Source organism: Nelumbo nucifera, chromosome 6 (genome assembly GCF_055504915.1).
Source record: "Nelumbo nucifera cultivar China Antique chromosome 6, China Antique-T2T, whole genome shotgun sequence".
In the NCBI taxonomy this organism is placed as follows: Eukaryota; Viridiplantae; Streptophyta; class Magnoliopsida; order Proteales; family Nelumbonaceae; genus Nelumbo; species Nelumbo nucifera.
Window position 1 is genome coordinate 4,136,831 of NC_142654.1, and position 26,246 is coordinate 4,163,076.

Genomic DNA, 26,246 nt, shown 5'->3' on the forward strand with positions numbered 1-26,246 from the left:
TGATATCAGTTCATTGATTGTAAGTTTTTCCCATATCATATATTTTTTGGCATCATAAACGAACCGTTTCTGTTTTTATCTCTTTTTTTTTTTTTAAAATGAAACGTCACCTATTATCGTTTTTTTTTTTTTTTCTGAAAACCACATCTATTGTCAAAGGCCTAATTCATTGCATTTTCACCTTTTTTTCCAGGTTGCATTTGATTTTCATAGGATAGATGAAAATTCTCTTGGTTTGAATATTTAATTTTTACCTTTCTTTACTCCTTTTCCATTGTAAAAGAGGTAAAAATCTAAAACCCAAATTTTATAAAAGCAAAAATTATGCAAACACGCTGAGAAGTGAGAGCATGGCATCCAACTACAAAACAAAACAGAATGTGCACATGAAATTATATTGATAAATCTTTCTGTCGTTGCCTTTCACCAGGACGGCCCGAGCTTCCGGGATCGGTAAAATTGTCGGAACAGGATTGTTGGACCGTAGAGTAGTACGAGAGGGCCTCATTCACCACACCATTTGTCCCTCACCTCACTCGTACGCTAAACCGCTACAGTACCTAACCTTCACGTGGCTACCAATACCAGGTTTGTCGGACCGCTGTCCTATTTCCACGTGTGTCAAACTGGCCAAGCGTCGCTAGCCACATTGGAACTGCTCTATCTTCATATGTGACCAAATGTCCATTATTGCTGATCCAACGAGCGCGCTCTCACATGATAGACCATAAGATAAGATAGTTTGTGAAAATTTAAATTTTCCAACCAATGATGAATGAGTTATGAAAGGGTGGTGCTCATGATTCACTCGATGAGAGCGCGCGTTCACCTGCCGGACCGGAACCCACTAGTCCACGACTCACTTGCCAAAAATCCTATTTTCTTTTACTTTTTAACGCACAAGCACAAACAGGAGGAGCAGGAGCTAATGAGCTATATATATTTTAATTGAAACATCAGAGCGACCTTGGATTGGAAGCGATTCTCTGGACAGTCTGTCAGTCTTCTCCATCGTCTTCTGCTCCTTCAAATAACATCCTCTCCTTCGTGCTCAAACAATCTTCACCGTCTCTCTTGGGAAAATTCTTTCGAATGGCTGACGACTTCTCGAAATCCGTCGAAGAAGGTTTTAGGCTCTCAAAACGGCTCTACTATGGGAAACACCATCCGGTCTTGCCTCCGCTTCCGGCGGCGATGAAGAAGTCCCGGCGAACACATCTTCCCACGGCACCGATGGTGTATGCGGTGATTTCTGATCCCGCAGTCGTCGATAACCCGGACATTCCAAGCTACCAGCCTTACGTGCACGGGCTATGCGATCCGCCGGCTTTGATTCCGCTTCAGATGAACGATATTGCGGTTCAAGTGGACTGTTACTTGGATACTGCGCTTGTTAGTGTTAGCGGGTCGTGGCGTGTTCACTGTGTTATGGGAAGTCGGAGCTGTAGCTGCCGCATTGCAGTCCCCATGGGCGAGCAGGTATAAAGAAGCTGGTTCATGATATTTGATGCGGAGCTTATTCTTTAGTAGGCTGTCCATTCGATGTAGAATTATTGGTTTTGCAGTTGTTTCAGCTTCCTTCTGCGTTGTACTGTTCAGTTTATTTGAGTGCAAACCTCATAGATCAAGGGATCCGGTGGTTCAACCATGTCAATTTCTGACTGTTTTAGTCCATTTGAGTTCATAGGTCAAATCTGTGTACTCTGTTGATGGTTAGAACGGACCAATTAGGACCTAGTTCATATCTGTCCGGTCTACTTGGGCTTTAGAGCATTATTTAGATGCTTATCCAGCTCTGTATCGATTTCTTCATTGAGCATAAAATGGAAAAGAAGACATGCTGATTTCTGAAAATAAAACTATTTCATATTTTCATTTGCATATAATTCATGCCTCTTTTTTCATTGAGCATAAAAGAAGATCTGTATCGATTTCTTCATTGAGCATAAAATGGAAGAAGAAGACATGCTGATTTCTGAAAGAAGAAACTATTTTCTATTTTCATTTGCATATAATTTTTTTAATATGTAACTTTACGCCTCTTTGTGATGAAAATGTTTTGTTGGCTTCTCTTGTCATTATATGATAGGTCGTACCATTCATTTATGCTTGCTTTCTGGGTTTTTTTGACTTTCTCATGTTATGATGTATATATAGGTGGTACCATTCATTTCTGTTTGCTTTCTTAGGCCTTGGCATTTACTTAATCTTAATTTCTTATTCACATCCAAAATATGATTTGGCTAACAGGGTTCAATTCTAGGTGTTGAAGTTGATGTTACTACAAAATCATATGGCACTCGATTGATTACGATAGAAGAAAAGGCAGACATTTTAAAAGTAGCCAAAGCAAAGGATGGAGGGTTTTTGAAACCCCACATTTTTACCTTAACAATTCCGGAGGTAATTTGTTATCTAGATTTTTTAGTTAATATCCTTTTTTTTTTTGAACGGGAAGATGATTTTGATTTTGATCCTTGAAAGCATCTAATTCTCCCATCCTTTTCAAGGTTAATGGAGGGACCAATCTGTCTGTTAAAGTCGTTTGGTCTCAAAAGTTATCATACAAATGTGGTCAGTTTTTGCTTCATGTACCGTTCAGCTTTCCAGAGTATGTCAATCCTGCTGGAATGAAACTTCCCAAAAGAGAAAAGATAGAGTTGAATGTGAACGCTGGTACTGGGGCAGAAGTCTTGTGCAAGAAAACTAGCCATCCTTTAAAGGTGAATTTCCACTAAATTATTAGTTCGGACTTTGACATTGGAGTCCCTAAATGAATTAATTGATACTTTATTTTTTGGGTTACTCCAGGAAATAAGGCGCCAAGCAGGGAAATTGGGTTTCTCATATGAAACAAATGTGCTTACATGGTCAAGTGCGGACTTTATTTTTTCATATGAGGTATAACCTTGAACAATAGATATTGTTTTTCAAATACACTATAAATGAATCACTACTGTTCAGAAAAGTATTATCTGCACCATATATGCATGTGTCCTGTACATGTTGGAGTTGGAGGCACATGGAACAATTTTTGAGGAACAACCTTCATTTTACACTTTTCTAGAATCCAACATACTGCCCATGATTATCTTCATGACACAGGTCTGTTCAAGTGATATACATGGTTCCTTGTTCCTGCAATCTCCATCCATACATGATTTTGATCAAAGAGAGATGTTCTGCCTTTATCTTTTCCCAGGAAATAACAAGAATAGAAAGGTTTGTTCTCTATTTTATAAAGCTTTCGTTCATCAAATGATTACTTCTATCACCTCTGACTATTCGGGTTCTGTCATTGGGTGTATTTGCATATATATGATGTATTTTCTAGTATGGGAATGCATTGTTGGTTTATTGTATATGCAATATTCATTATATGCTATGCCTGTTTGTCAATACCCATACACAATATTCGTTATAGCATAAGGATTATGAAATACGAATATAACCCATTAAATTTTGTGAACATGGATTGAATCCAACAGTGGTCACTTTGTGCCAAAAAAATGCCAATGGTCAGGTCCATATCCAGTTGACCTCTCCCAAGAACCTCGATAACTTGGAGCAACATTGGCTAATGGCCCTCTAGTCTTTCAAAAAATTTAAAATTGATCACTAGTAGGGGTGTCAGTAGGTCAGGTCAGGCCAATGGATGGTTTCATATATACCTTGACCAAGACCCTATTAGATGCGTTGGTTTTGGATCTTGTTGGGTTCAAACCTGGACCTGGACACACCAAATAATTGGAACTAATCAGAATGTGGAGAAATTAGCAAGTCTAAAATCCAAGCTTTATTGCATGTCTTCAATTAGACATAAAAGGCAAAAAAAGTGGATTTTCTTTTCTTCCCTTCAATAAATTTCAATATCCATATACTTTAAAATGTTTTCTGGCTACCTGCTAACTGGGTCCAAGTCATGCCCAATACCTTGCAGGTCTTAACATATGGACCACAGTTACACTCAGTCATAATTTGTGGGCCCAGACCCTGCTAATTGGGTCTGAGTATGTTCAGTATCCAGGTATTTAGGCTCAGGAGATATTATGTGTATGTCTTTCTAATTTTGTTTCTCTTATTTTGACTTATAGGGTGGCTTAAGTAACAAGCTAAGATTAGGGTTTTCTTAGAAGGAGAGCCTTCTCTCTCTATAAATAGTCATGTTCTCTTTCATTTTTAAAGTCAGTGAAATTCTTTGATTTTATCATTGAGGGGTCTCTCTTATTCCTCTTTCTGGTCCATTTCTATGAAATTTCTTTAAGGTGCTGCACATATCCTTTCCTTGGGAAATGGTCTGCACCACCAACTATGTGCATAAAGGACTAAGGATCTAGCCTCATCATTATTCTATTAATTTAAAAATTTGTAACTTGGAAAACAAGGGAATGTTAATTTCTTGGTTTAGAACTTTTTAAAGGTTTATCTTATAATTCTTTTTGTTGAAAGAGACTCTTTTTGTATAGATAGTGGTGAATGATGTGGAGATCGTTGTATATCCTCTTTGTACATTGCCCTGATGTGCATGGGCTGATGTAATATTCTTTTGTTTCAGTAAATCAATAACAATCTATACATTATGGACAACTTATATTTCGCTAGACCCCAGGTGACCCGGGTCAAATAACATTTCAACGGCTGGGTTGCTCCATTATGACCTGGGTGATCAGGGTTCAAATCTTGGAAACAGCCTCTATGTATGTGCAGGGCTGCATATATCTGTCCCTCCCCAGACCCCACATTGGTGGGAGCCTTGTCCACTGGGCTTCCCTTTTAGAATGCCTGCTATAAAGCCATTGGCTTCTTCCGTTGCACAAAAGAAACTATTAATTCAAGCACCTAAAACAAAATTGCTATTAAAAAAATGCTTGCTGTTTCTTGTATATTGTTGTACAACCTCTCATGTTTACATCCTTCTCTTTATTGTCTTCTTTGAAAAAAAGAAAAGAAACACTAAAATAGCAGTTTATTGTAGTAACTTGGTTGCTGAACATGCTAGTTTGCATAGCACCTGCTTAATCTCTAGGATCGGTTATCTTCTCTCTCTCTCAAAAAAAAAAAAAAATAAATCTTTATGATTAGTTGGTAACAAATGTATCAATTTAACATTGCTAAGGGATCTGCTATGCTTTTATCTGTGCATAAAGATAGATTACTCATCCAGTATTCCTAATTATGCATGTTCCCTATTATCTAGAAAAATTAACTAAGTTTATGATTATTATATTGTTTTTTGTGCATACTCTTTATACAAATCAACAAAGTCCTGTATCAACTTTCTTATTCCAACTACATGGTCAGATCATTCTATGATATAAGTTTGATTTTCAGCAACAACTGCACAGTGAGGACTTAAAAAATTATATTGCTCTCCATTGTAGAATGAAATTTTGAAATTTTCATCATCCTCCAAGGTGCAAAGTGTTATATCTGTTTCTAGAAAACAGGGAAACATGTATTTCCAATTTGATCAGAATTTAGAAAATAAAGAATAGAAAAGAATTGTAGCTGATGATTTCCCTTGAGTTGACTTCTCCTGGAGGATAAATATTTATACTCCCAAGGATCATGATATTACAACCTTTATAAAATTTACGAGTCTTCAGTTAGTTTATCTTCAGGTTTTATCATGTTTATCTTAATCTGATTATAATGGACCTGGTAGGTTTTCAGAAAGGGGGTTGTATTTGTTGTTGATATTAGTGCAAGCATGTTGGGAAGGTCCCTTGAGAGTGTGAAAAATGGACTATGTGCAGCACTCTACCAGCTCACCCCAGAAGACACTTTTAACATCATAGCTTTCAATGGAGAGACGTATTTATTCTCATCTTCACTGGAAAGAGCAACAAAAGAAACAATTGAAAATGCTTCTCAGTGGATCAGTATAAACTTTGTTTCGAGGGGTGGAACAAACCTTCTGCTTCCCTTAAATCAGGTATTGTATCCTTTTTGAGCCTTGATTATTGTTGATATTATTGACATTTCAAAAGTTAACTATTAATTCTTTTTAATTCTTTGAATTTGCTTTAGCATTTCATTGAGTTATTAAGAATCACTGTTGTAACATACAAGCTTGCACCCATAAGGAAAAATGTTTTTTCAATAAAATGGAAAAAAAAAAGAAAATGAACTGACATTTTCCTTTTTGCATGTTTCATGGTGATGAATATCTATATCCACAAACTGCATTTTTTTGGATGGGTCTTAGTCCTTCATTGATTAGTAAAATTGCTTTGTCATTTGTAGATCTTGTTCATCATTTAGAATATAAAATATTTAAGAATATGTTATTTTCTTTTGATCAGCAATGAAACCAAATGTGTTAAATGGAAAGGATATGAAAGTAGAATTGTGCACATTTATGGTTAAGTTAAGAGGTTATTTGTCAACAAGTTTGCTTTGGATTGATAAGAATATTCCTTATTGTTACACATTGTGCACATTTTAAGCAATTATAGTCTCATGTTTATTATTCACTTCATATTTATTTCCAGTTGCCAAATTATTAGTCCTATCATAACAAGTCTTCATTAATATCAACTCCAAATTTAATGTCTATGTTTTTTGTTTCATCTGTTTTCTCTTCAGGCAGTTGATATGTTATCCAACACTTTTGATTTGTTTCCTATGATTTTCCTCATTACTGATGGGTCTGTTGAGGATGAAAGAAACATATGTGAGCTTATGAAAGCCAAACTGCCAAGTAGAGAATCCATATCACCACGCATTTCCACATTTGGTATAGGTAAAGATTTCTGGTGCTTAGGTTCCACTTCTTGTTGACCTTGTTAATTTGTTATAGAAAAGAATATTCTATATAGTACATACATGCGATAATATACTTTGCAATATATTAACATTTCTTAGCTAAAATTGTTCTTCATCAGTTCTATACATTCCAAAACAAATGCCTGCTACTTTTGTTTTTTAATCAAGTAATAAAATTTTATTTATAGAAATTATGAGGACACAAAGGAAGGCAAAGGAAAAAGCCTGCTTTACAGTGTACCACCCTCTACACCCAAATTTGTATGCCAATTAAGTATAAAATCATACCTAGGAAAAAAGCACCAAATTCTTCAAGAGTCAATTACTAGTTTACAATGAACCTACTTACACAAGTACATAGATGAATAAAAAATCTCTCTTTATCTCTCTTTTTTCCTTTGAAGATTCTATAATTCCTTTCTTTTGAAATGCTCCAAGTCTTCAACAAATGGCATAAGGAACCATACACATAAAAGAACCACCTCTTGCGTCCACCGAGATTGAAGGCCATGATCAGATAACATTCCTAACCAAGGCTGAAAAAAAAAACCCAATGAAGACTGTAAAGAGGTGAAGAAATTTCAGGGTAGAAAAGTCTATGAACAAGAGAGAGAAACAAATTGCCCACTAGTTCCTCCACTTCATTGCACATACAATATCTATTTGGAATTCTAAGGCCTCTATCATTCAAGTGATCTACTGTGAGGACCTTGCCAAGGAAGGCAAGCCATATAAATGTCTCAACCTTCGGCAAGACCAGACCTAAGATTCTGTTCTATTTCTAGCAATAGTTACATAAAAGGATCTCACCTTGGATATTCATTTAATTTCTAGTTCTGAAAAATGTTTTCAATATCAGCCTTTATCCTGGTGATTTGAACATTTTGAGTTTGCCACCACCCTAAAGATTACTTGTCAAACTAATAGCAAAAAATCCTTGAGATCCTTCTCCACATATGCTTCCTTTGGGATACAGAAATAAAATTTTTATAGAAGCAAGATCTGATTTATGTTGTAGAATTCAGAAAAAGTACTCATCAAATCATCTCTAAAAGCTCCAAGTTGCCTTGAAAATTTTCATATTAAAAACTTAAGACCATCCAGGAAGCATATGACATCTGAAAATAGTTTAACAACAACTCTGAAACCTTTATCCTGAAGTTAGCTTAAGCATAGAAAAACTTGGAGTTTTTTCCACCATAAGCCTTGTTAGATCTAGACTTTTGACTCCAAGGAGTTTCCTCATCTATAGCCAATCTAGCTCATTCTAACCTTTCTCTCAGCCATTATTAGAGAAAGTGAATTTTCTGCTCTTGAATGCTATTATTTTCTCCTCAGTCTCCTTTTTCCCTCCATCACAAGGAAAGAATATACTTCTCTTCAAACATTGGAATAAGATCATCATCAAGGAATCCCATCTTCTCAAATGTGAAGGATCTCTTAATCTGACAGAAGGGAAAGACCTAAGAAGAATGGCTTTGCAATCAGAAAGCCTGTTGCATAATTTTTCTTGGCAGGCATCAGGGAAGTGGGATTCCAAATCTGGGTAAACTGAAAATCTGTCAATGCTACCAACATTTGGGATTTCTTGGTTATAGGACCGGGTGAAGCAGCTGTCTTTCAAGACTGATTCCACTGGTTCATTTTATCTGATAAAATCTGCAAAATCAGTTATAGGTCAAAAAAAATCTCCCAGCTAGACCTGCTTCTCACAAGGCAGTTAGACTACGTTTAAATACCCACCAATTACCCATGGAAAATCAAACCGGCCTCTACTGTGATCTAGTTAAACCCAAAAGCCAGCCCTGTTCAACGCATTAATAGACCCGTACACTAACAAAGTGCATAGCGTCAACATGATGCCTGGGCAATGTATAGGTAATAAAGCATTTTAATTGGATTGCCTTGTGCCTTGCCTTGGTGTTTCCATATATAAGGTGAAATACTTCAAGTGTAATGCAGCTAAGCCAATGTATGATAAAAGTGCCTTATAAAAGACCAAACTTCAACTTAAAAGTGTAAGCTTTGCCACTTCCTTTGTTCTTTTTCTGTGCAATTAAACCACCCACATTTCTCTCCTCTATACCTTTTGTTGCATTAAAATAACAAGGGTCCCCATCTCTTTATATGTTTGTTTCTTATATCCTTTTATTTGACACACACAAAACTTAAATAGTTAAATTACATTCAAATGGTAGAGCCCCCTATTGTACAATTTAAACGGTTGGACCATTGTTACATAGAGGTGGTTAAAGTGAGGATTCTTAATTTTGGAGAGTCAATGCAGCAGGAATTTTGGCAAATCTGCCTGATTCACACTGCAGCTGACTCTGAGATGTATTTTGGAGAGTCAAATATGAGACGACTTGTGGATAGTTCCCTCCAAAGGTACTATTAGACAATGTCTAGGTGGATACTAGATGCCTAGGCAACAAGGCTCTCTGCTGTTGCTCAAACTTGATTTAGTGCCTTGAGAACTATGGTTGGCATATTGACTAAAGATGTTCTTAAGTGAATAGAAGAAGTGCCTGGCTCATAGTTGACTTTCTTGAATAACTTGCAGACCATAGTTGGAAACCTATGTAGTGCTACCCATATCTGGCACCAAAACACCAGGTATTCTTGTTATTTTTGGAGAGGGTCATAAGATTAATGACCAAAGGATCAAGGAAAATTATATCCAATGCCTCCTTTTTCTGTTAGGGTGAATACAGAAGTTAACTGACTGTAGATCTTGTGATAAGTCTTCATCTGCACTGCCACCATAATCATGGTTCACTTTGGATTATATGGTTATATGTGATAAGTCCCGCTGCTATTCTGTCACCGGTGAGCTGGTTCGAGGGAGCTCGCCCTCCTGAAATGAACGACAGGTAGAAGACGAGAGAGAGAGAGAGAGAGAATCCCAATGATTCTTCTTGCTTCATGCATTCGTGAATGGGCCTATATAGCAAATGGCCAGCTGCCACTATAACCGACTCTGACATTTCTCAGTGCATGTTCTCAGTACATGATTAATTTTCAAAACGTGGACGTTGGTTGTATACAAGAGTGATGGGTGGTGTTACTTGCGTGATCCTTGGGTTATTCTGGACTGGCACCTGGGCCTGATGGGCCTGAGCTGCACCGCTTGGGTCTTCTCCTCCGCTGGGCCTAACAATATGGGTGCCTGAATGAAGCTTAGCTTTAGAGTCCAGCAAGGCCCAAGCCTCAATCTATTCTGGTAACATTTGGTAGCACATAAATTCTTGCTAGTATGTTCTTGTACCAGCTTGGCCTTTTTTTGGTAGAATGGGTAGATATATTGAGGTTAGCTGCATTTTGGGCTAACAGTTATAAATTGGGTGTTCTCAACCCTTTTCCTTCTCAGATGTTCTATAGAATGTATAAGAACTCCTATCCTCAATATCCTGCATGTAGTTTGGGAGGGGGGATCACTTATTCTTTTGTCTATCTGTATGTCACAAGCAGATGGTGGACATACATCATGTTGGCTTGACCCATTGGCAAATCATTTCAGATGTAAACCTTTGGATGCAAGGAAAATCTATATACTGAGTAGTGAGAGCTTTTTCTTTTGCCATTTCCAGTTGACATATGTTGTGAATAATCTTCCAGGTCTGTACTGTAATCATTACTTTTTGCAAATGCTTGCACTAATTGGCCGGGGTCATTATGGTGCTGCATATGATGTAGGTCAGTACTCTTCTCTTGAAATAAGATATTGTCATTTTGAAGTTTATTTATAAATTCATGTCATTGTGATGCTGTGAGGTAAAACCCATATCAAACTTAATAGTATGAAGATTTTTCAGGATGGTCCATTTATTTTAAGTTCATTTGTGAAAATTCAAAATTTCTGGTTAACTAGCTAGCGGAGGCACAGCCTTACTAATAACCCTTTTGAACAAGGGATATCTGAAGATTGAGAATGTAAGTTTAAGGAGATAAGCTCTCCTAGTGTGCCCTTGTATGGAAATAAAATTAAGGTCACCAAACATTGTTTGCTTCTATTGAATGACCTCAAAATACATTGAAACTCTTGAAAGTCCACCTACAAGAAGAATTTTTGGCCTATTGCAAGTTTTGCACACTTTTTCCTTTTCAAATAAGCCCACTTCAATATGCCAAACCTTCTATTTTTAAAATTACAAAATTGAAATCTATTTGATAGAAAAAATAAAATTACATAATAAAACATAAATTTTTGGTTGGTTTTGATTGAGGTGGCACATTTTGCGTAGTTTTGATTTTTGAGGGCAAGAAAGGAGTAGATTGTCTACCATGGTTTAACTGAATTACTTAAAAAAGTACCAAACCCTATCTTGGGTAGTTTTTCTCTGCCTTATAAGCAACTATCTCCATATCAAAATGGCCATATGTTTTTCTTTCTTCCCTTTTCTCTTCTTTGACTGAGCTTTTTGAATGCAAGTCTCTCCAACCATAAATACACTTGATTCCTTTTTTTTTTTTTTGAAAAGAATAAATACACTTGATTCATTCTGTTTACAAGTCCAGGAGAATTCAGTTTATCAAGCATGAGCTTTTCAGTGCTCAAAATTCAGGCAACTTGGGTCAGGTTATGCTGGAGGCTTGCTCAACTAGCTTTAATCCAGTGGGAAGGTCTGGGTGCAGCATGGTCTCCAATTTAGTTTGAAAAGATACTATGTAAATGTGGATATGGAGATTTCTTGAAAACTAGGTCTAAGAGACAAACTCACTACCTCAATTATGTGAATTCTTATCACCAAGCCAATCAAGTTATAATGTTCGTTATATTTATCACCGCACATTTGAATGCATACATAAACATAAACAACTTGGAGTCAAGTTGGTTTGTTTTCACCCCTGCAACACAACCTCCAATTGGTTGAGTCAGTTGTTCAAGTTGAATCTAACTGAAGCTGCATCCTACTCAAATTCATTAAACCACTATGACCTTGTTTGTTTGCCAGGAAGTTTACTTGGGGGTAAATGTATTTACCCAAGGAAGTGTTACTTGGGTAACGTTTCCCCGGTTAAATGCATTCACCCGTGTTCTTTTGTTAGGAAATGTTAGCTGGGTAAATGAGACAATTTCCCAAAAGAGCCCTAACTTTTGCATGCTAGCAGGGGCATTTTAGTCCCACAATAGTTTGGCCAATTTTCCTCCATGGGTAAGTGATTTACCCACCTCGGAAAAGGGTAAAACTTACCTGGGAAAGTGGCCGAAAAATTTACTGGAGAGAGAGGTTCACTTTCCATGGGCCCAAGTTGGGCAACTTCCACATACCACAATGACCAACCCCCCCACCCCCCCAAACTTACTGGCAAAGAACAGACCCTATATGGCAATGAAAGATCTAGTCTTGGATAAAAGGGGACTTTAGAACACTGACCAACTTAATTAGTTCTGTTGTATCTGCACAGATTCAATTGAACTTCAACTACAAAAACTACTCACCACAGCATCATCTCCCATTCTTTCAAATGTTATCATCGATGCTTTGGAGAATCTTGACACACTTGAGGTATGTCTGTTTAGATATATCTGCTTTATCTAGTAACTTGTAATCATTCTACAGATATCTATCTCCAATTATTCTGGTTGAGAAGTAAGCTATCTAATTTCCTTATTTTTCTAAAAAGATGCTGCTTGCATATTTTTGTGTTGGTTGTACTTGTACTACATACCACTTGTGATTTATCAACTGCATTCTGGATTGGATGGGTATCATATGATTCATATCAAGTATTTATTGGGGTCTTATTATTGTTGTTGTTGCTGTTGCTGTTGCTGTTGCTATTGTTATTGCTGCTTTTTTGCACGTCTTTTTTTTCCCCTAAGAGTTCACTTGTCTTTCCTTTATGATGATTTGCAAGGATGTAAAAATTGGAAAAGAGCTATTAATGTGTGTTAATGAAATGCAATAAATTTAGTTAACCTTGAATCTCATTTTATTTTTCTATTTTGACATATTCTCTGACCTACAAAGCCTGTTCTCTTACTTAAGTTTCTTTCAATCATCTGACAGGTATATCCATATCATCTTCCAGACCTTTTATCTGGAAGCCCATTGACTGTGTCAGGCAGATACAAAGGGAACTTTCCTGACACTGTTACACTTGGAGGTATTTTGGGAGACATGAGCAACTTAACAATAGATTTGAAGGTGCAAAAAGCAAAGGGCATCCCTCTTGACAAAGTAAGGTTTCCATTTAATTTGTTGGTTAACTTTATTGTATTTTCTTTGGTTTTATTTGAAAATATAAAGTCCAACTATATCAATGTTGCACAGAATACAATCGTGGCATACTCAGCCTTTACTCTTTCATGTTTATTTATGTACATATTTTTGTTTGTTAGTATTGATTAAAATTACCATTATAATTTCTTTCATTTTATTTGAAGATGTAAAGTCCAAAATCCATTGGTATTAGGCAGAATATCTATCTAGTTTTGGCATTACACATTTATTTTATAGTTAGAAAGTAAACCTTTTAACTATAAAATATTCTTTATTTTTATGAGCTTGCATCCAAACCCTAAAAACCTAATATCCATATGTCTTTTTTTTTGCATTTTCTGTATTTGTAGTCATTTCCATCATTAATAACAATAATTCTTATTTTTACACATTTTTGTTTAATACGATGACTACATAATACTATAGATATACCCAATTTTTCTGTAATTTTCTGTATATTCTTGTCATTTTTATGTATTTTATATGATCTTTGTATAATTAATAGCGTCATGGGCTAACTTGTTTGACCCTGGACAGTTGAACCACTGCACAAAGGGAAAAGTGTTTTTGTTTCCGAGTTGGTTTTTTAAAGACTGATCACCTTTTGTATGATGTAGGTGCAACCTGTTGTAGGATATTCATAGACCGTAGAGGGTTTGTAAATTTTGGCTCATCTAAATTTAATCCCGCAATGTCAGGTACCCAAATACCTGCTAAAGGGTACTATATCATGTTGGGTACTTCAAGTTTAGTTCAAATTTCATATCCAATACCATATCCACCCATCTCCTTGCTGTATCTGGGTAACATAGGTCTACATCCACTCATATCCACCCATCTCCTGCAAAATATTTCAGAGAGTATGCACTAACACATGAAAGAACTGTCGATAGACAGAGAAGACAAGGAACATTCATACTTTTTTTTTCCTTTTTCTTTGAGGAGTCAAGAAACATCCATGGTGGTACCAGTATTGGTAGATATTTCCTCAATTCCATTATGTGGTTACACAATCTCAAGGGGCCTTTGTTCAAGGTAGACAAATTACCGATCAAATTCTGATAGCCAATGAATGTGTGGAGGACTATAAGAGGAGGAGGAGAAAAGGTTTCATGTGTAAATTAGACCTGGAGAAGGCCCATGACATGGTGGACTGGATTTTTCTGTTGGAAGTATTGAAATGCTATAGTTTTGGGGAAAGATGGTGTGGATGTATTGAAGGTTGTTTGAAAACCTGTCCCCCTTCCTTTTTACCCTAATAGCGGATGTGTTTAGTAGACTCCTCCTAAGATCAGATATGATGGACCTCTTTAAAGGGTGGAGAGTAGGCAGGCTTAATACAGTGGTGACACACTTACAATTTGCAGATGATACAATTATTTTCTGTGAGGGTGGGGATCCATTAAAGGCAAGGTAGTTGAAGGAGGTGATCAAGTTGTTTGAACATATTTCTAAGTTGAAAACAAATTTTGAGTAGAGTTGTGTGGCAGGAATAAATTTGAAGCAGGAGGAGCTCGAGGAAGTAGCTAAGTCTTTAGGTTGCCCGATAACTGTTCGACCCTTAAGATACATTGGGATGCCACTAGGAGACAATCCAAAAGAAAGCAGGTTTTGGAACCCAGTTGTGGAAAGGTGTTCAAAGAGATTGGGCTGCTTGGAAGAGAAATTATATTTCGATGAGAGGTAGAATTACCCTAATCAAATCCACATTAGCAAATTTGCCAGCCTATTATTTATTGGTGTTTAGAATGCCACGGAGGAAAGTGATGAAGCTAGAAAAGCTGATGAGAGACTTTTTGTGGGAGCCAGGGGAAGGTAGAAAGGATCATTTGATCAAATGGGATGTAGTGTGTAAAAGTATAAAAGTAAGATCAAGGGGAACTAGGCATAGGAAACTTAAACAAGAAAAAATCCTCTTTACTAGGTAAATGGCTTTGGAGGTGGAATCTGGAGAGGGGAAGATTGTGGCAAGAGATGATTGGTAGTATCCATGGTTCTGTAGGCAATGGTTGGGATGCTGGGGTATCGTTGAGGGCTACTTTGGCTTCTCCTTGGAAATCTATTTGTGGAGTGCTTCCTCAGTTCCTAAGTCAAATCAGGTATGATGTTTATTTTGGAGATAATTCAACCCTTAAAGATCTGTTCCCCTCTTTGTTTTCTCTTTCTTTGTTTAAAAAAGAACCTGTCTCTCATTTTGTTTCCCTCTCTGAGTTGACTGGATTCAGCTGGAACTTAGGGTTAAGAAGAAATTTAAGGGACCTTGAATCAGAAAGGGCAACCTTGTTGTTACAAATTCTTGATTCTGTTGTCCTGGATTTTTCTAGATCAGATGGTCGGATTTGGATTCCACATCCCAAAGGTCTTTTTTCTTGTGCCTCCTTCGCTTTCTTGTGTTCAAACCTGAACTCTCTTCCTTGCCCTGCTGATGAAATCTAGTCTAAACCTATTCCTCCCAAGGTCGGGGCCTTGTGCTGGGAAGTTTTCCATGGGAAAATAAACACTGGATGTTTTGCAAAAAAGAAGACCTTTTATGTGCCTGTCCCCTAACTGGTGTACCCTGTGTAAAGCAAGTGGAGAAAACTGCTACCATCTTCTGATGTCCTGCCCTTTTGTTGCTAGTCTCTGGGAAAAACTTTTTGAACTTCTTGGTCACAGGTGGAGCTTGCCTACTCAGATGAAAAGTCTCTTTGAACCAACAACCTTAAGTTGGCCAAAGAGAAGGGGTAAAATTTTGTGGAGATGTATTATGGCTGCATTGATTTGGATGGTGTGGGAGGAAATGAATGGCAGAGTGTTCAATGATAAAGAAAGAAAATAAGGAAGCAGTTCTGGATTGCATTTTATATAGAGCTTTAATGTGGGCCAAGTCCCTAAAGTTATGTTGTGAATTCTCCTTTGATGATATGTGGAGAAATTTGGAAGTCGTAGGTAGAGGTTCTGCAACAAGGGTTAAACCTGTTATGGGCTGGAAACTACCAGATGAAGGATTCATCAAACTGAATTTTGATGGCAGCAGCCTAGGGAACCCAGGCCCGGCTGTTATAGGGGGAGTCTTTAGAAACTTTGATGGTCATGTTGTTGCTGTGTTTTCAGGTCCAGCTGGAATAGGGGACTCGGTTTTTTCAGAGTTCCAAGCTGTCTTGCAGGGAGTACAGATTGCTAAAGATTTAAATTATGATAGACTGTTAATTGAAGGGGACTCTTTGGTAATAGGGTGATTGAAGGAACCTGAAACTGTAATTTGGAAATACAAAGAATATATGAAAAGATTTAAGTGGCTGGTCAGAGATATGACAATTTCAGTCCAATGGGAAAGGCGGTCAGCTAACGGGATTGCTGATTTTTTTGCAAAACAGGGGGTGCATAGGTCTGAACTATTCTGGGCTCAGTTGTAATATCAGTTTATATGGTTGGGGCTGCATCTCGCACCTCCGCTGGATGTACTTTGTAATCATGTGATACTTAATTATGCTCTAATAAAATTTTTATCATTTATCAAAAAATAAATAAATACCTGCTTTTTGACACCTCTTATAAGTTGAATACAACTGATACTTTTTGAATGGACAAGGTACAAATATTTATATTTTTGGACTTCAATTATTGCCTCTCTGTACAGGTCTTTGCAAAGCAACAAATTGGTATGCTCACAGCCCAAGCATGGTTTTCAGAAAGTAAACCTCTTGAAGATAAGGTCTGTTATCCACCTTTCTTGTTTTTGATGAATGTGCTGAAAACTGAAATAAACATAAAATAAGCATATGCCAAAATTATTACAATATACATAAAATGTGCTGCCATACACTGCTTTTGTCCTTTAAGTCTGCACAAAATTGGGAGGAAGAATAAAAGAAAGAACACAGAAAATTAACGAAAGAGTGCAGAAACTCTATGGTGGTATGTATGTGTTCCAGATTTTGTAATGTTATTAGACCATTTTTTTCATTTCTTTCGTTGTTGTTGGAGGGAGGGGACCAAGCAGCAATCTTTTTTGGATCTCCAAAGGGTTGAGATGGATCAGGTAGTCAAGATCATGAGGTTGGGCTATCATTTTATTTACCCTTTGGGATGTCCTATGTATAACATACCTCACTTCTCTGGTTCCTTGATGTTAGTGCCATCCTAACAAATGCTAAGAACACAGACAGGAACTTAGAAATCCAACTGAGCAGCATGTTTGGGGTACTTTGGTCATTCTGATAAGCAGTCTTATTTGTGTCATATGCTGTCCTGGCTTAAAATGTGAATGATAAGAATGAGCTAAAATTAATTTTGTGCTCACTAGCAAGCCATTTGGTTGACCAGTAGAAGCCTAGTTGTCATTTTGTCTGCATGTTGATCTAGTTAGTTTTCAGTATTTTGCTTAATGGTGGATGCAATTTTTTCAGCCATTTCCTTTCACCTCACAGGTTGCTAAAATGAGCTTACAAACTGGCATTCCATCTGAGTATACATGTATGGTTTTACTTCAGACAGAAAGAGGGAAACATACATCTGAACCACTTGGGACAGGAGAGGTATGTTTATGTAGAATACAGAAGAAGTATGCTAGCTTCATGCAAAAATTTCATCCATGGTTAGAAACTCAGTTCTCTTTGAGCAGTCTGAAAATTATCGAAGCCCCATTTTATAGGATGTTTGTTAATTTTGAGGTTTAAAGGCAAATTTGGTTTCCGATTACAAGTGTTTTATGTAAGAATATGTTAGTAATGAAAAAATTATCAATATTGTATTGTATGTCAGTATAATTTTCATATAATATCCAAAAAAAGTGTGGTAGAAAAGCATATTCTGAGATGGCTTAGTGGAAAAACTAGAAAGGATAGTGTCAGAAATAAAATCATTCAAAGGAACCCAAGAGTAGTTCCAATAGGTGATAAAATGAGAGAAAATAGACTTAAATGGTGTGGCTATGTGCATAGAAGCTATTGCACCCGTAGCAAGAAGCAATCTATTGCAAGTTGAAGGGGCTAGAAGGGCTAGGGGCAAATGACAAAGGCCATGTGGAATGGCAAAAACAGAATTCATGTAGCCAACCCCATATAGTTGGGATAAGACTTAGATGATGATAATTTTCATATAATATAGATTAATGCCTAAGTATGAGAACACATTTTTAAGTCTGAGGGTGGCCACTTTTGAAAAAAAAAATCCAAAGGTTAGGTTCACTGATTTACAATGTAACTGGAATTTCTCTGAATCTTCGTTAAGTGCAAAGTGGTACGTGTTGCATGTGATGGAAATGACAACTTTCAAGGTGCATCATAGCTTCACATGGACCTCCATGGTTACCTAAAAATGAGATCGTTAATAAATTTTGCTTAAGTTTGTCCTGTCAGAAGCTTTATGACATGGATATAAACTATAGTACCAAACTACAGTTTCTTGATTGGTGTTAAGAGTGCCAAGGCCATGGGCTTGTGAAATGTCATGGCACAAGTTGCTGCCATGTTAACACCTATGGTCTGGTCTTCAGTGAGGCAAGTACCTCTGTCACTTAGGAGGGCGTTATGATCATAAGAGGCGACCATGGCATGCACCAAACTGAAAATGATTGTTCAACACTGTTTAGATTATTAATATATTGCTATGGTTTATTTTTGTATTATTTTATGCTATTGTAATGCTTGCCTCTGTTGTAGAGATGTAAACCAGTCCTCAAAAATAGGTGTAAACTTGAAAATTAGAGAGAAAAAGGAGGAAGAAAAGTAAGAGCAGCAGTACAAGAGAAGAAAATGGAGAAAAGAGGAGGAAGAAGAAGAAAGGTTCGAATAATCCTTCCCTTTCTTCTCTAATCCCTTTTACTAAAAATTAATGTTAAAATAATTACAAGTATGCCCTTAAGTGGGCGGCCAGCTAAGCAGTAACATAAAGAGATCAAACAAAAAGAAATAACAGGCCCATTAAGAGAGGCCCATTAGCTAACAGGAAAATAGAAAAAAATATTACAAGAGAAGATACTAAGACCCATTCGGCCCAGTCTCTTTACACTCCCCCTCAAGCTGAGCAAAGATGTGCCTAGCTTGCTTATATAGTATGTCATTTTCCCTCTCGGAACTCCCTTGGTCAAGATATCAGCCAATTGTTCGTCTGATGTGATGAATGGCAAACAAACTTCTCCTAAGGAAACTCTTTCCCTTATAAAATGTCTATCAACCTCAATGTGCTTAGTTCTGTCATGTTGAACAGGATTATGTGCAATATTGATAGCTGCTTGGTTGTCACAGTAGAGCATCATTGGCTTCTCATAGTCAACCCCTAATTCTTCTAAAAGGGATCGTAGCCACAATAATTCTGACACACCATGTGCCATTGCCCTGTATTCTGCTTCAGCTGAGGATCTAGCAACTACAGACTGTTTCTTACTCCTCCATGACACAATGTTCCCAGCGACCAGAGCACAATAACCTGAGGTGGATCTCCTATCATCAATACATCTTGCCTAATCAACATCAGTGAAAGCTTCCAGCTTCATGTGTCCATGTTTGGCAAATAGAATACCATTCCCTAGAGTACCTTTCAAGTAACACAGAACCCTTTCTGCAACAGCTAAATGAGTATCTCTGGGAGAACGCATAATTTGACTAATAACACTTACTGCATAAGAAATGTCCGGCCGAGTCATGCAAAGATATAACAACTTCCCAAGCAGTCTCTGAAACACCCCCTTATCAGATAAAAGGTTACCATCTGTAGCAGAAAGCTTATGATTGGGATCAATAGGAGTGGAGATTGGTTTAGCTCCAAGTGGAGGTCAAGGTCATATTTACGCTGAGAAATGAAGATACCATCCTTAGATCTGGCAACTTCAATGCCCAAAAAATACCGAAGATCTCCCAAATCCTTGATCTCAAATTCAGAGTTAAGAAATCTTTTGAGTTTACTGACCTCTTGAGTGTCATTACCCATGACCACAATATCATCAACATAAACTATCAAAAAGGTCACCAGAGAGTCATTTCTCTTCAAGAACAGGGTATGATCAGATTGAGTTTGTGTGAAACCAAAGGAGACGAGCAGCCCTAAACCTCTCAAACCAAGCCCGAGGAGACTATTTGAGACCATAAATAGATTTCCGCAGTTTACACACCTTGCCTTGCATTTCCTTCCCATACACCCCTGGAGGCAAAGACATATAGACCTCTTCATGTAGGTCTCCATTCAAGAAGGCATTTTTAACATCAAATTGGTGTAGGGGCCAATCAAAAGTAGCAGCTAGAGATAACAAAACCCGGACTGAGGTCATATTAGCTATAGGAGCAAATGTCTCAAGATAGTCAATACCATACATCTGAGTGTATCCTTTAGCAACCAGCCTAGCCTTAAACCTCTCAATAGATCCATCAGAGTGATATTTAATGGTAAACACCCATTTACAACCCACGGGTTCCTTCCCTTCAGGCAAGTCAACAATATCCCAGGTATGGTTCTTATGCAAAGCATCCAATTCAGCCATCATAGCATCCCTCCATTCAGGTTTAGATAAGGCTTCCGGTACGGACCTGGGTATCACATGGGAAGAAACAGAAGCAAGAAAAGAGTAGTAGGAAGGAGAGAGAGGCTGTAAGACAGGTGTTTGGAGATACAATGGGTTGTACACTTCCGGTTGCCCTTGCGGAGAGCAATAGGAAGGTCAAGGTCTGGGAAAGATGTAGATGGGTCAGAGGAAGGCTGACCTGTTACCTCAGTAATGATGGGAGGAGTAAGAGGCTCTTCTGTAGGAGTTGAAACAACTTGCCCATGTCTGAATCTGTGCCTTTGGTACCACCTTTGGAGAATAGGATGAGGAGGAATTATAGGAAAATGAAATGGAGGAGGAGGAACAGGAATATTGGAGGTAGGTCCAGTGAGAGAAGTACCTCATGAGAGGAATGGGAAGAGGAACAACTGGAGACATAGCGAAGGGTTCTTCAGATTTCTCCCCCTCAGGAGAAATACTAAAGAAAGGAGTCAACTCAGCATATGTGACATCCCAAGATACAAAGCGGGTTCCACTAGCTGGATCAAAACAACAATATCCCTTCTGTGTGGAGGCATATCCCCGAAAAACACATTTATGAGCCTTAAGTTCAAATTTGTGCCTTTGATGGCTGTGAACATGCACATAGCAAGTGCACCCAAAAACCCGGAGAGGAAGAGAAAAAAAGATCCTCATCCAGGAAGAGAAGGCTAAAGGGGGTTTTGAAGTTAAGAACCCGAGAGGGCATACGGTTGATCAAAAAGGTAGTAGTAAGAACAACATCTCCCCAAAATTTTATAGGAACATGGGATGCAAACAGGAGGGATCTGGCAACTTCAACCACATTTCGGTTCTTCCTTTCCGTCACTCCGTTCTATTGTGGAATGTAGGAACAAGAACTTTGATGAATAACCCCAAAAATTTCAAGATAGGCGGAGAGGGTTTTATCAAAATACTCCTTAGCATTATCAGAACGGAATATTTTGATCTGAGTGTTAAACTGGGTGAGGATGAGTTCATGAAATTTTTGCACCATAGCTGGTACTTCATCCCTGGATTTCATGAGATAAATCCAAGTGTAATGAGAGTAGTCATCAATAAAAAGGATAAAGTACCTGTAACCCCCCATAGTTGGCAAATGATATGACCCTCACACATCAGAGTGAACAATATGAAAAGGAGAAAGTGATCTTTTATTGCTTACTGAATAAGAATGTCTACAATGCTTTGCCAGTTCACACAACTCACAATGAAGACTCGATAAAGACACTCCCTTAAACATATCTGGAAACAAATGACTCAAAGCAGAAAAAGACAGATGACCAAACCGAAAGTGACATAACAAGACTTTGTTAATAAACTTTGACAAGACTGGCTCTAAGGCAACTCCATGAGGTGGTCCAAAAGCTCTATCCGGTGTGTTCAACAAGTATATTCCGTTCGCCTCATGGCCACTCCCAATCATCCTCTGAGATTGCAGGTCCTGAAAAACACAATGAGTGGGAAAAAAGGTTATGCTATAATTCATGGATTTAGTTAAGCTGCTAACAGATAAAATGTTTGTATTAAGTTTAGGGACATGAAAGACAGAGGATAAATAAAGGGTGTCAGAGGTCTTTATATCCCCTTTACCAGAAATGGGAGCAAGAGACCCATCAACAAGGGATATTTTCTCTTTACCAAAGAGAATGTGGTATGAGCAGAAGAGATTAGACAGGCTGGTCATATGGTCTGATGCATCGGAATCAATAATCCAAGGGATTTTATGATTACTTGAAAATGAAGCATGATTGGCAGAAGCACAAATACTTGAGTGAGCAAATGCAGATGATGATGATGTGTTGCTGGAAGAGTGAGATGAAGAAACAGTAGCTTCCAAGTGATTTAGCAGCCTTCCATACTTTTCAAAATCCGCCTTCATTGCTGCCAATTGCTCAATAGTTGATTTTTCTTCACTCTCCTTATTTCCTCCTTCACATACTGTATCAACATTAGCTATCTTAGGCTTTCCTACCTGACTGCCCTTCTTAGAACTGTTGTTATTCTTAAACCTATCAGGAAGAAGCTCTGGATGAAGCTTCCAACAAGTGTCCTTTGTATGCCTCGGTTTCTTGCAATATTCACATATCTGCTCCTATTTCTCTCCACCAACTTCCTATACATTTCAGCATCATTCTTACTCTCCCATACAACTTTCTCCATAACATCAATTTCTTGCCATAGGGATTTCAGTATAGAATAGTAGATTGCTACACTCTTCTCTCTCTGTCTTAGGTTCTTCACGTCACTTTTCAACTTGTAGACTCTGGCTACATTCAACTTCTGTGAATAGGTCTCAGTAATACCGTCCTATATCTCCTTAGCCGAAGACATCCAAAGATAATGCTGACTTATATGAGGTTGCATAAAGTTAACCAACCATCCAATGACCGTATAGTTCTTCTGCATCCATTCTCAAATTCAGGGTCTGTCTCTTCGGGTTTCACTTTACTACTTGTGAGATACCCAAGTTTTCCTCTACTACAGACATAAATTCTTATAGACTATGCCCAAGCAAGATAATTTGTCCCATCTAGCTTGATTGTGGTCACACCAGTCAAAACGGAATCTACCGAGCCAAGGCCGGAAACCGGCACATGCTTGAACTCACTTCCGTATGGCTCCATTAATCAAACGAAAATCAAAGAACCAGAAATTTTACTATATGAACTTACTTGAAGTCAAACCAGAACCCAGATGCTTGAAAACTAGGGTTTTACTCCGTCCAACTGTTGGGGAGGAAGAGAGAAGATGCAGCCGCTCCTACCAGAGCTTCCTAATCTCTTCCAAACTTGAACCGCCCTCCTTTAGGAGTCAAAAGACACCTCCCAAGCATAGAGCACCACACCCAAAGCTTCACCTTTACCTGTACTTTCGAAAATCTTTAGTCGGCTAGGGTTTTGGGCAGAAACAGAACAACACTACTTCTTGGCAATATCCAACCAGATTTAAACTCTCCAAACCCTCTACCAACTAGGCCAGAGATCCTCTGAGCTATAGAGAACCTATCTCTCCATACACTCTCTTAATCTAAGGGTGTATGGGAAAAGAGGAAGAAGAAAAGAAGGAAGAAAGAAACCTGCTCTGACACCAAGATGTAAACCAGTCCTCAAAAATAGGTGTAAACATGAAAAATTAGAGAGAAAAAGGAGGAAGAAAAGTAAGAGCAGCAGTACAAGAGAAGAAGATGGAGAAAAGAGGAGGAGGAAGAAGAAAGGTTCGAATAATCCTTCACTTTCTTCTCTAATCCCTTTTACTAAAAATTAATGTTAAAATAATTACAAGTATGCCCTTAAGTGGGTGGCCAGCTAGGCAGTAACATAAAGAGATCAAACAAAAAGAAATAACAGGCCCATTAACTAACAGGAAAATAGAAAAAAATATTACAAGAGAAGATACTAGGACCCATTCGGCCCAGTCTCTTTACATGTAGTAATATAAATAGAAAAAGGGGTTTTCTAGATCATATGCTTGAGATATTAGGATGTGAGCTAAATGGATTCTCCAAGGCTCTTTTCAGGAGTGAAATAGGGGTTGAGACAAGGGGACCTAACACCCCACTATCCCCCCCACTACTTACCATTTTGGTGGTAAATGGTAAGAGTAGGCTAGTCAGACCAACAAGCTTGGATTAATTAGGGATAATTTTTGTGAAACCATGGAGGGAAAGAAAATGATGAAGCCACCATTAATTGTTCCAAATGAATTTCTAGGCTCGAAATTAACTTATTAAAGAATTGCAGAGGCCCAGAAAAGCACATTTGTAATTTTAAAAAGCCTCTCTTAATAAAACAAAGGCTCTTTGGTTTTGGATTGGACACTCCTTAAGTTTCTGGTTTCTTTTATGGCCTTGTGTTGTGTTTCAGATCTGAAGCTTGGAATCCATTCAATTCAACCCAACCACTTTGAGATCATTATCATAGGGTCACCATTTCTGTTAACCAATTTGGTCATTATATGTTCCATTTCATTAATGTTGAGATTCTTGGAATGAAGCATTACAGGTCCTATGATCCCATTGAAATAACCTGTGAATTCCCTTTCTTTGTAGTTTTCTTTCCTTTCCTTTTCTTTTTGTTTCTTTTTTTTTTTTTGGAGGGGGTGGAGGAGAGAATGAAAAATAGCACAAAATGAATTTGGAGGGTTAGCGGGGTTGGAAAACCAAGACTTTGAAATCTTATTGTAATATCATCGTTTTTTCATAATTTTTCTCTTTTTTCTCATTCATGTAGGTGTTTAGGTAGATCTAGTGTAAGATATTGCAGATACATAGATCAATAATTGATTTATGCTATTTTTAGTGATTTTTGAATATTTAGAGTGAGAATAGGAAATTTCTACAAATTTAATTGAATGATCATGAAAGGACACTAAATACAAAAAGATGTAGCCTTTTGAGTGGCTAGAATTGGGGAATAAGATTTATATCTTGGACCCCACTTGGGTGCAAGCTATCACAATAATGATGATATACAATTGGATCACATGCAAATATATATAAAAAAATCATGTACAATTATGCTCGTGTATAGCATGCTGCTATTCAATTGGATCATAATCAGCATTAAAGGTATAATTTGTGGTATATTCAACTGTTCATCAAGTACTGCAACCGAAAATTTGAAGACTGAACTCATACTCCCCTGAGATTTTGTTGAATTGGCAGTGTCAGTTCCCTATTATTTCCGTCTTTGCACTTAAGAAAAAGGAGTTATAGAAGGTCCAGAAAGCTTATTGGGATAACATCAGGGAAGTTAAATCAATGGCTTCCAGAATGAGTATCTTATTTCTTTGATCTATATCAACCTTGCTACGGATGGAATGAAGAAGTTAAATTAGTTTTTTTTTTTTTTTATGCTCTTTTGTGTCTAATGTCTGGGTTGTGATGTTAAGGTTCTGGCTCTTGGCCATCAATTTTGATACATTTCCTTTGTTGTTGTTTTTTGTATGTTCCCATTCCTTACTGATCTTTAATGGTCATTCATTAACAGTCCTGAGAAAGGCAATTATTAGTATACTATATCATATTGATTTTATTGTAGCTGTATTAGTGATTAAGCACAGAGTCAAGCAGTTGACTGGGTGATCAAGTGTTCTGCTTGAGTGATTAGCCAAAATCAGAACTTTTTAGGGACTTGACTATCTTAGGAATTTTTAGTACCTATGAGCATGCATGTTCATCACTAAGGACTAACATATCCTATTGTGTTTTGTACTAATTACTCATTGTTAAGAGCTCACCTCAAATAACCCCTGGCTTGAATAACGTGATGGTTTTGAGGTCATTTTATCATGTTAACTTATCTTTATTTGTTTACATTCTAACTCGATATGAACAGGTTTGGTACAAAATCGACCTTGCAAAGCTCATGGCCTCTAAAGACTGCAAGATAAATCTCTTGCCAAGCTTTGGAATAGGCTTTGGAAACTTGGCTGCAACTGCGGACAACATTCCTCCTGGATCTGCTGAAGTCTCCTTGGAACCTGTAGATATTCTTGTGAAGGCAGCTTCGAACTGTTGTGACATATTATCTAATAATTGTTGTTGCCTTTTCTGCATTCAGACTTGTTCCCGGTTAAATGATCAATGTGCAATTATTCTTTCTCAGCTTTGTACGGCCTTATCTTGTTTTGGCTGTATAGAATGTTGTTCAGATGTCTGTTGTTCATGACTTCATGTATATGACAATAAAAACTTAGCATTATTTGGCTTCCAAATATGTTTTATAATATATTTATCCCCATTAACCCCA

At 37.5% G+C, this 26,246-nt stretch overlaps 1 protein-coding gene across 2 annotated transcripts; it reads left to right on the forward strand.

Annotated features, from left to right (window-relative positions):
• Positions 1 to 752: 752 nt before the first annotated feature.
• On the forward strand, positions 753 to 26,246 carry LOC104586656 (uncharacterized). 2 transcript variants are annotated; one of them, XM_010243953.3, is made up of 13 exons: positions 753 to 1,479; positions 2,251 to 2,403; positions 2,511 to 2,723; positions 2,812 to 2,901; positions 3,106 to 3,222; positions 5,666 to 5,935; positions 6,589 to 6,745; positions 10,387 to 10,464; positions 12,178 to 12,278; positions 12,783 to 12,953; positions 16,615 to 16,689; positions 17,405 to 17,512; positions 25,833 to 26,246. In XM_010243953.3, the coding sequence occupies exons 1-13, from the start codon at positions 1,093 to 1,095 to the stop codon at positions 26,163 to 26,165; spliced, it is 2,253 nt and encodes a 750-aa protein (XP_010242255.2). In that variant the 5' UTR covers positions 753 to 1,092; the 3' UTR covers positions 26,166 to 26,246. The 2 variants fall into 2 exon arrangements, with proteins under 2 accessions (XP_010242255.2, XP_088746236.1); XM_088890110.1 differs by lacking the exon at positions 10,387 to 10,464.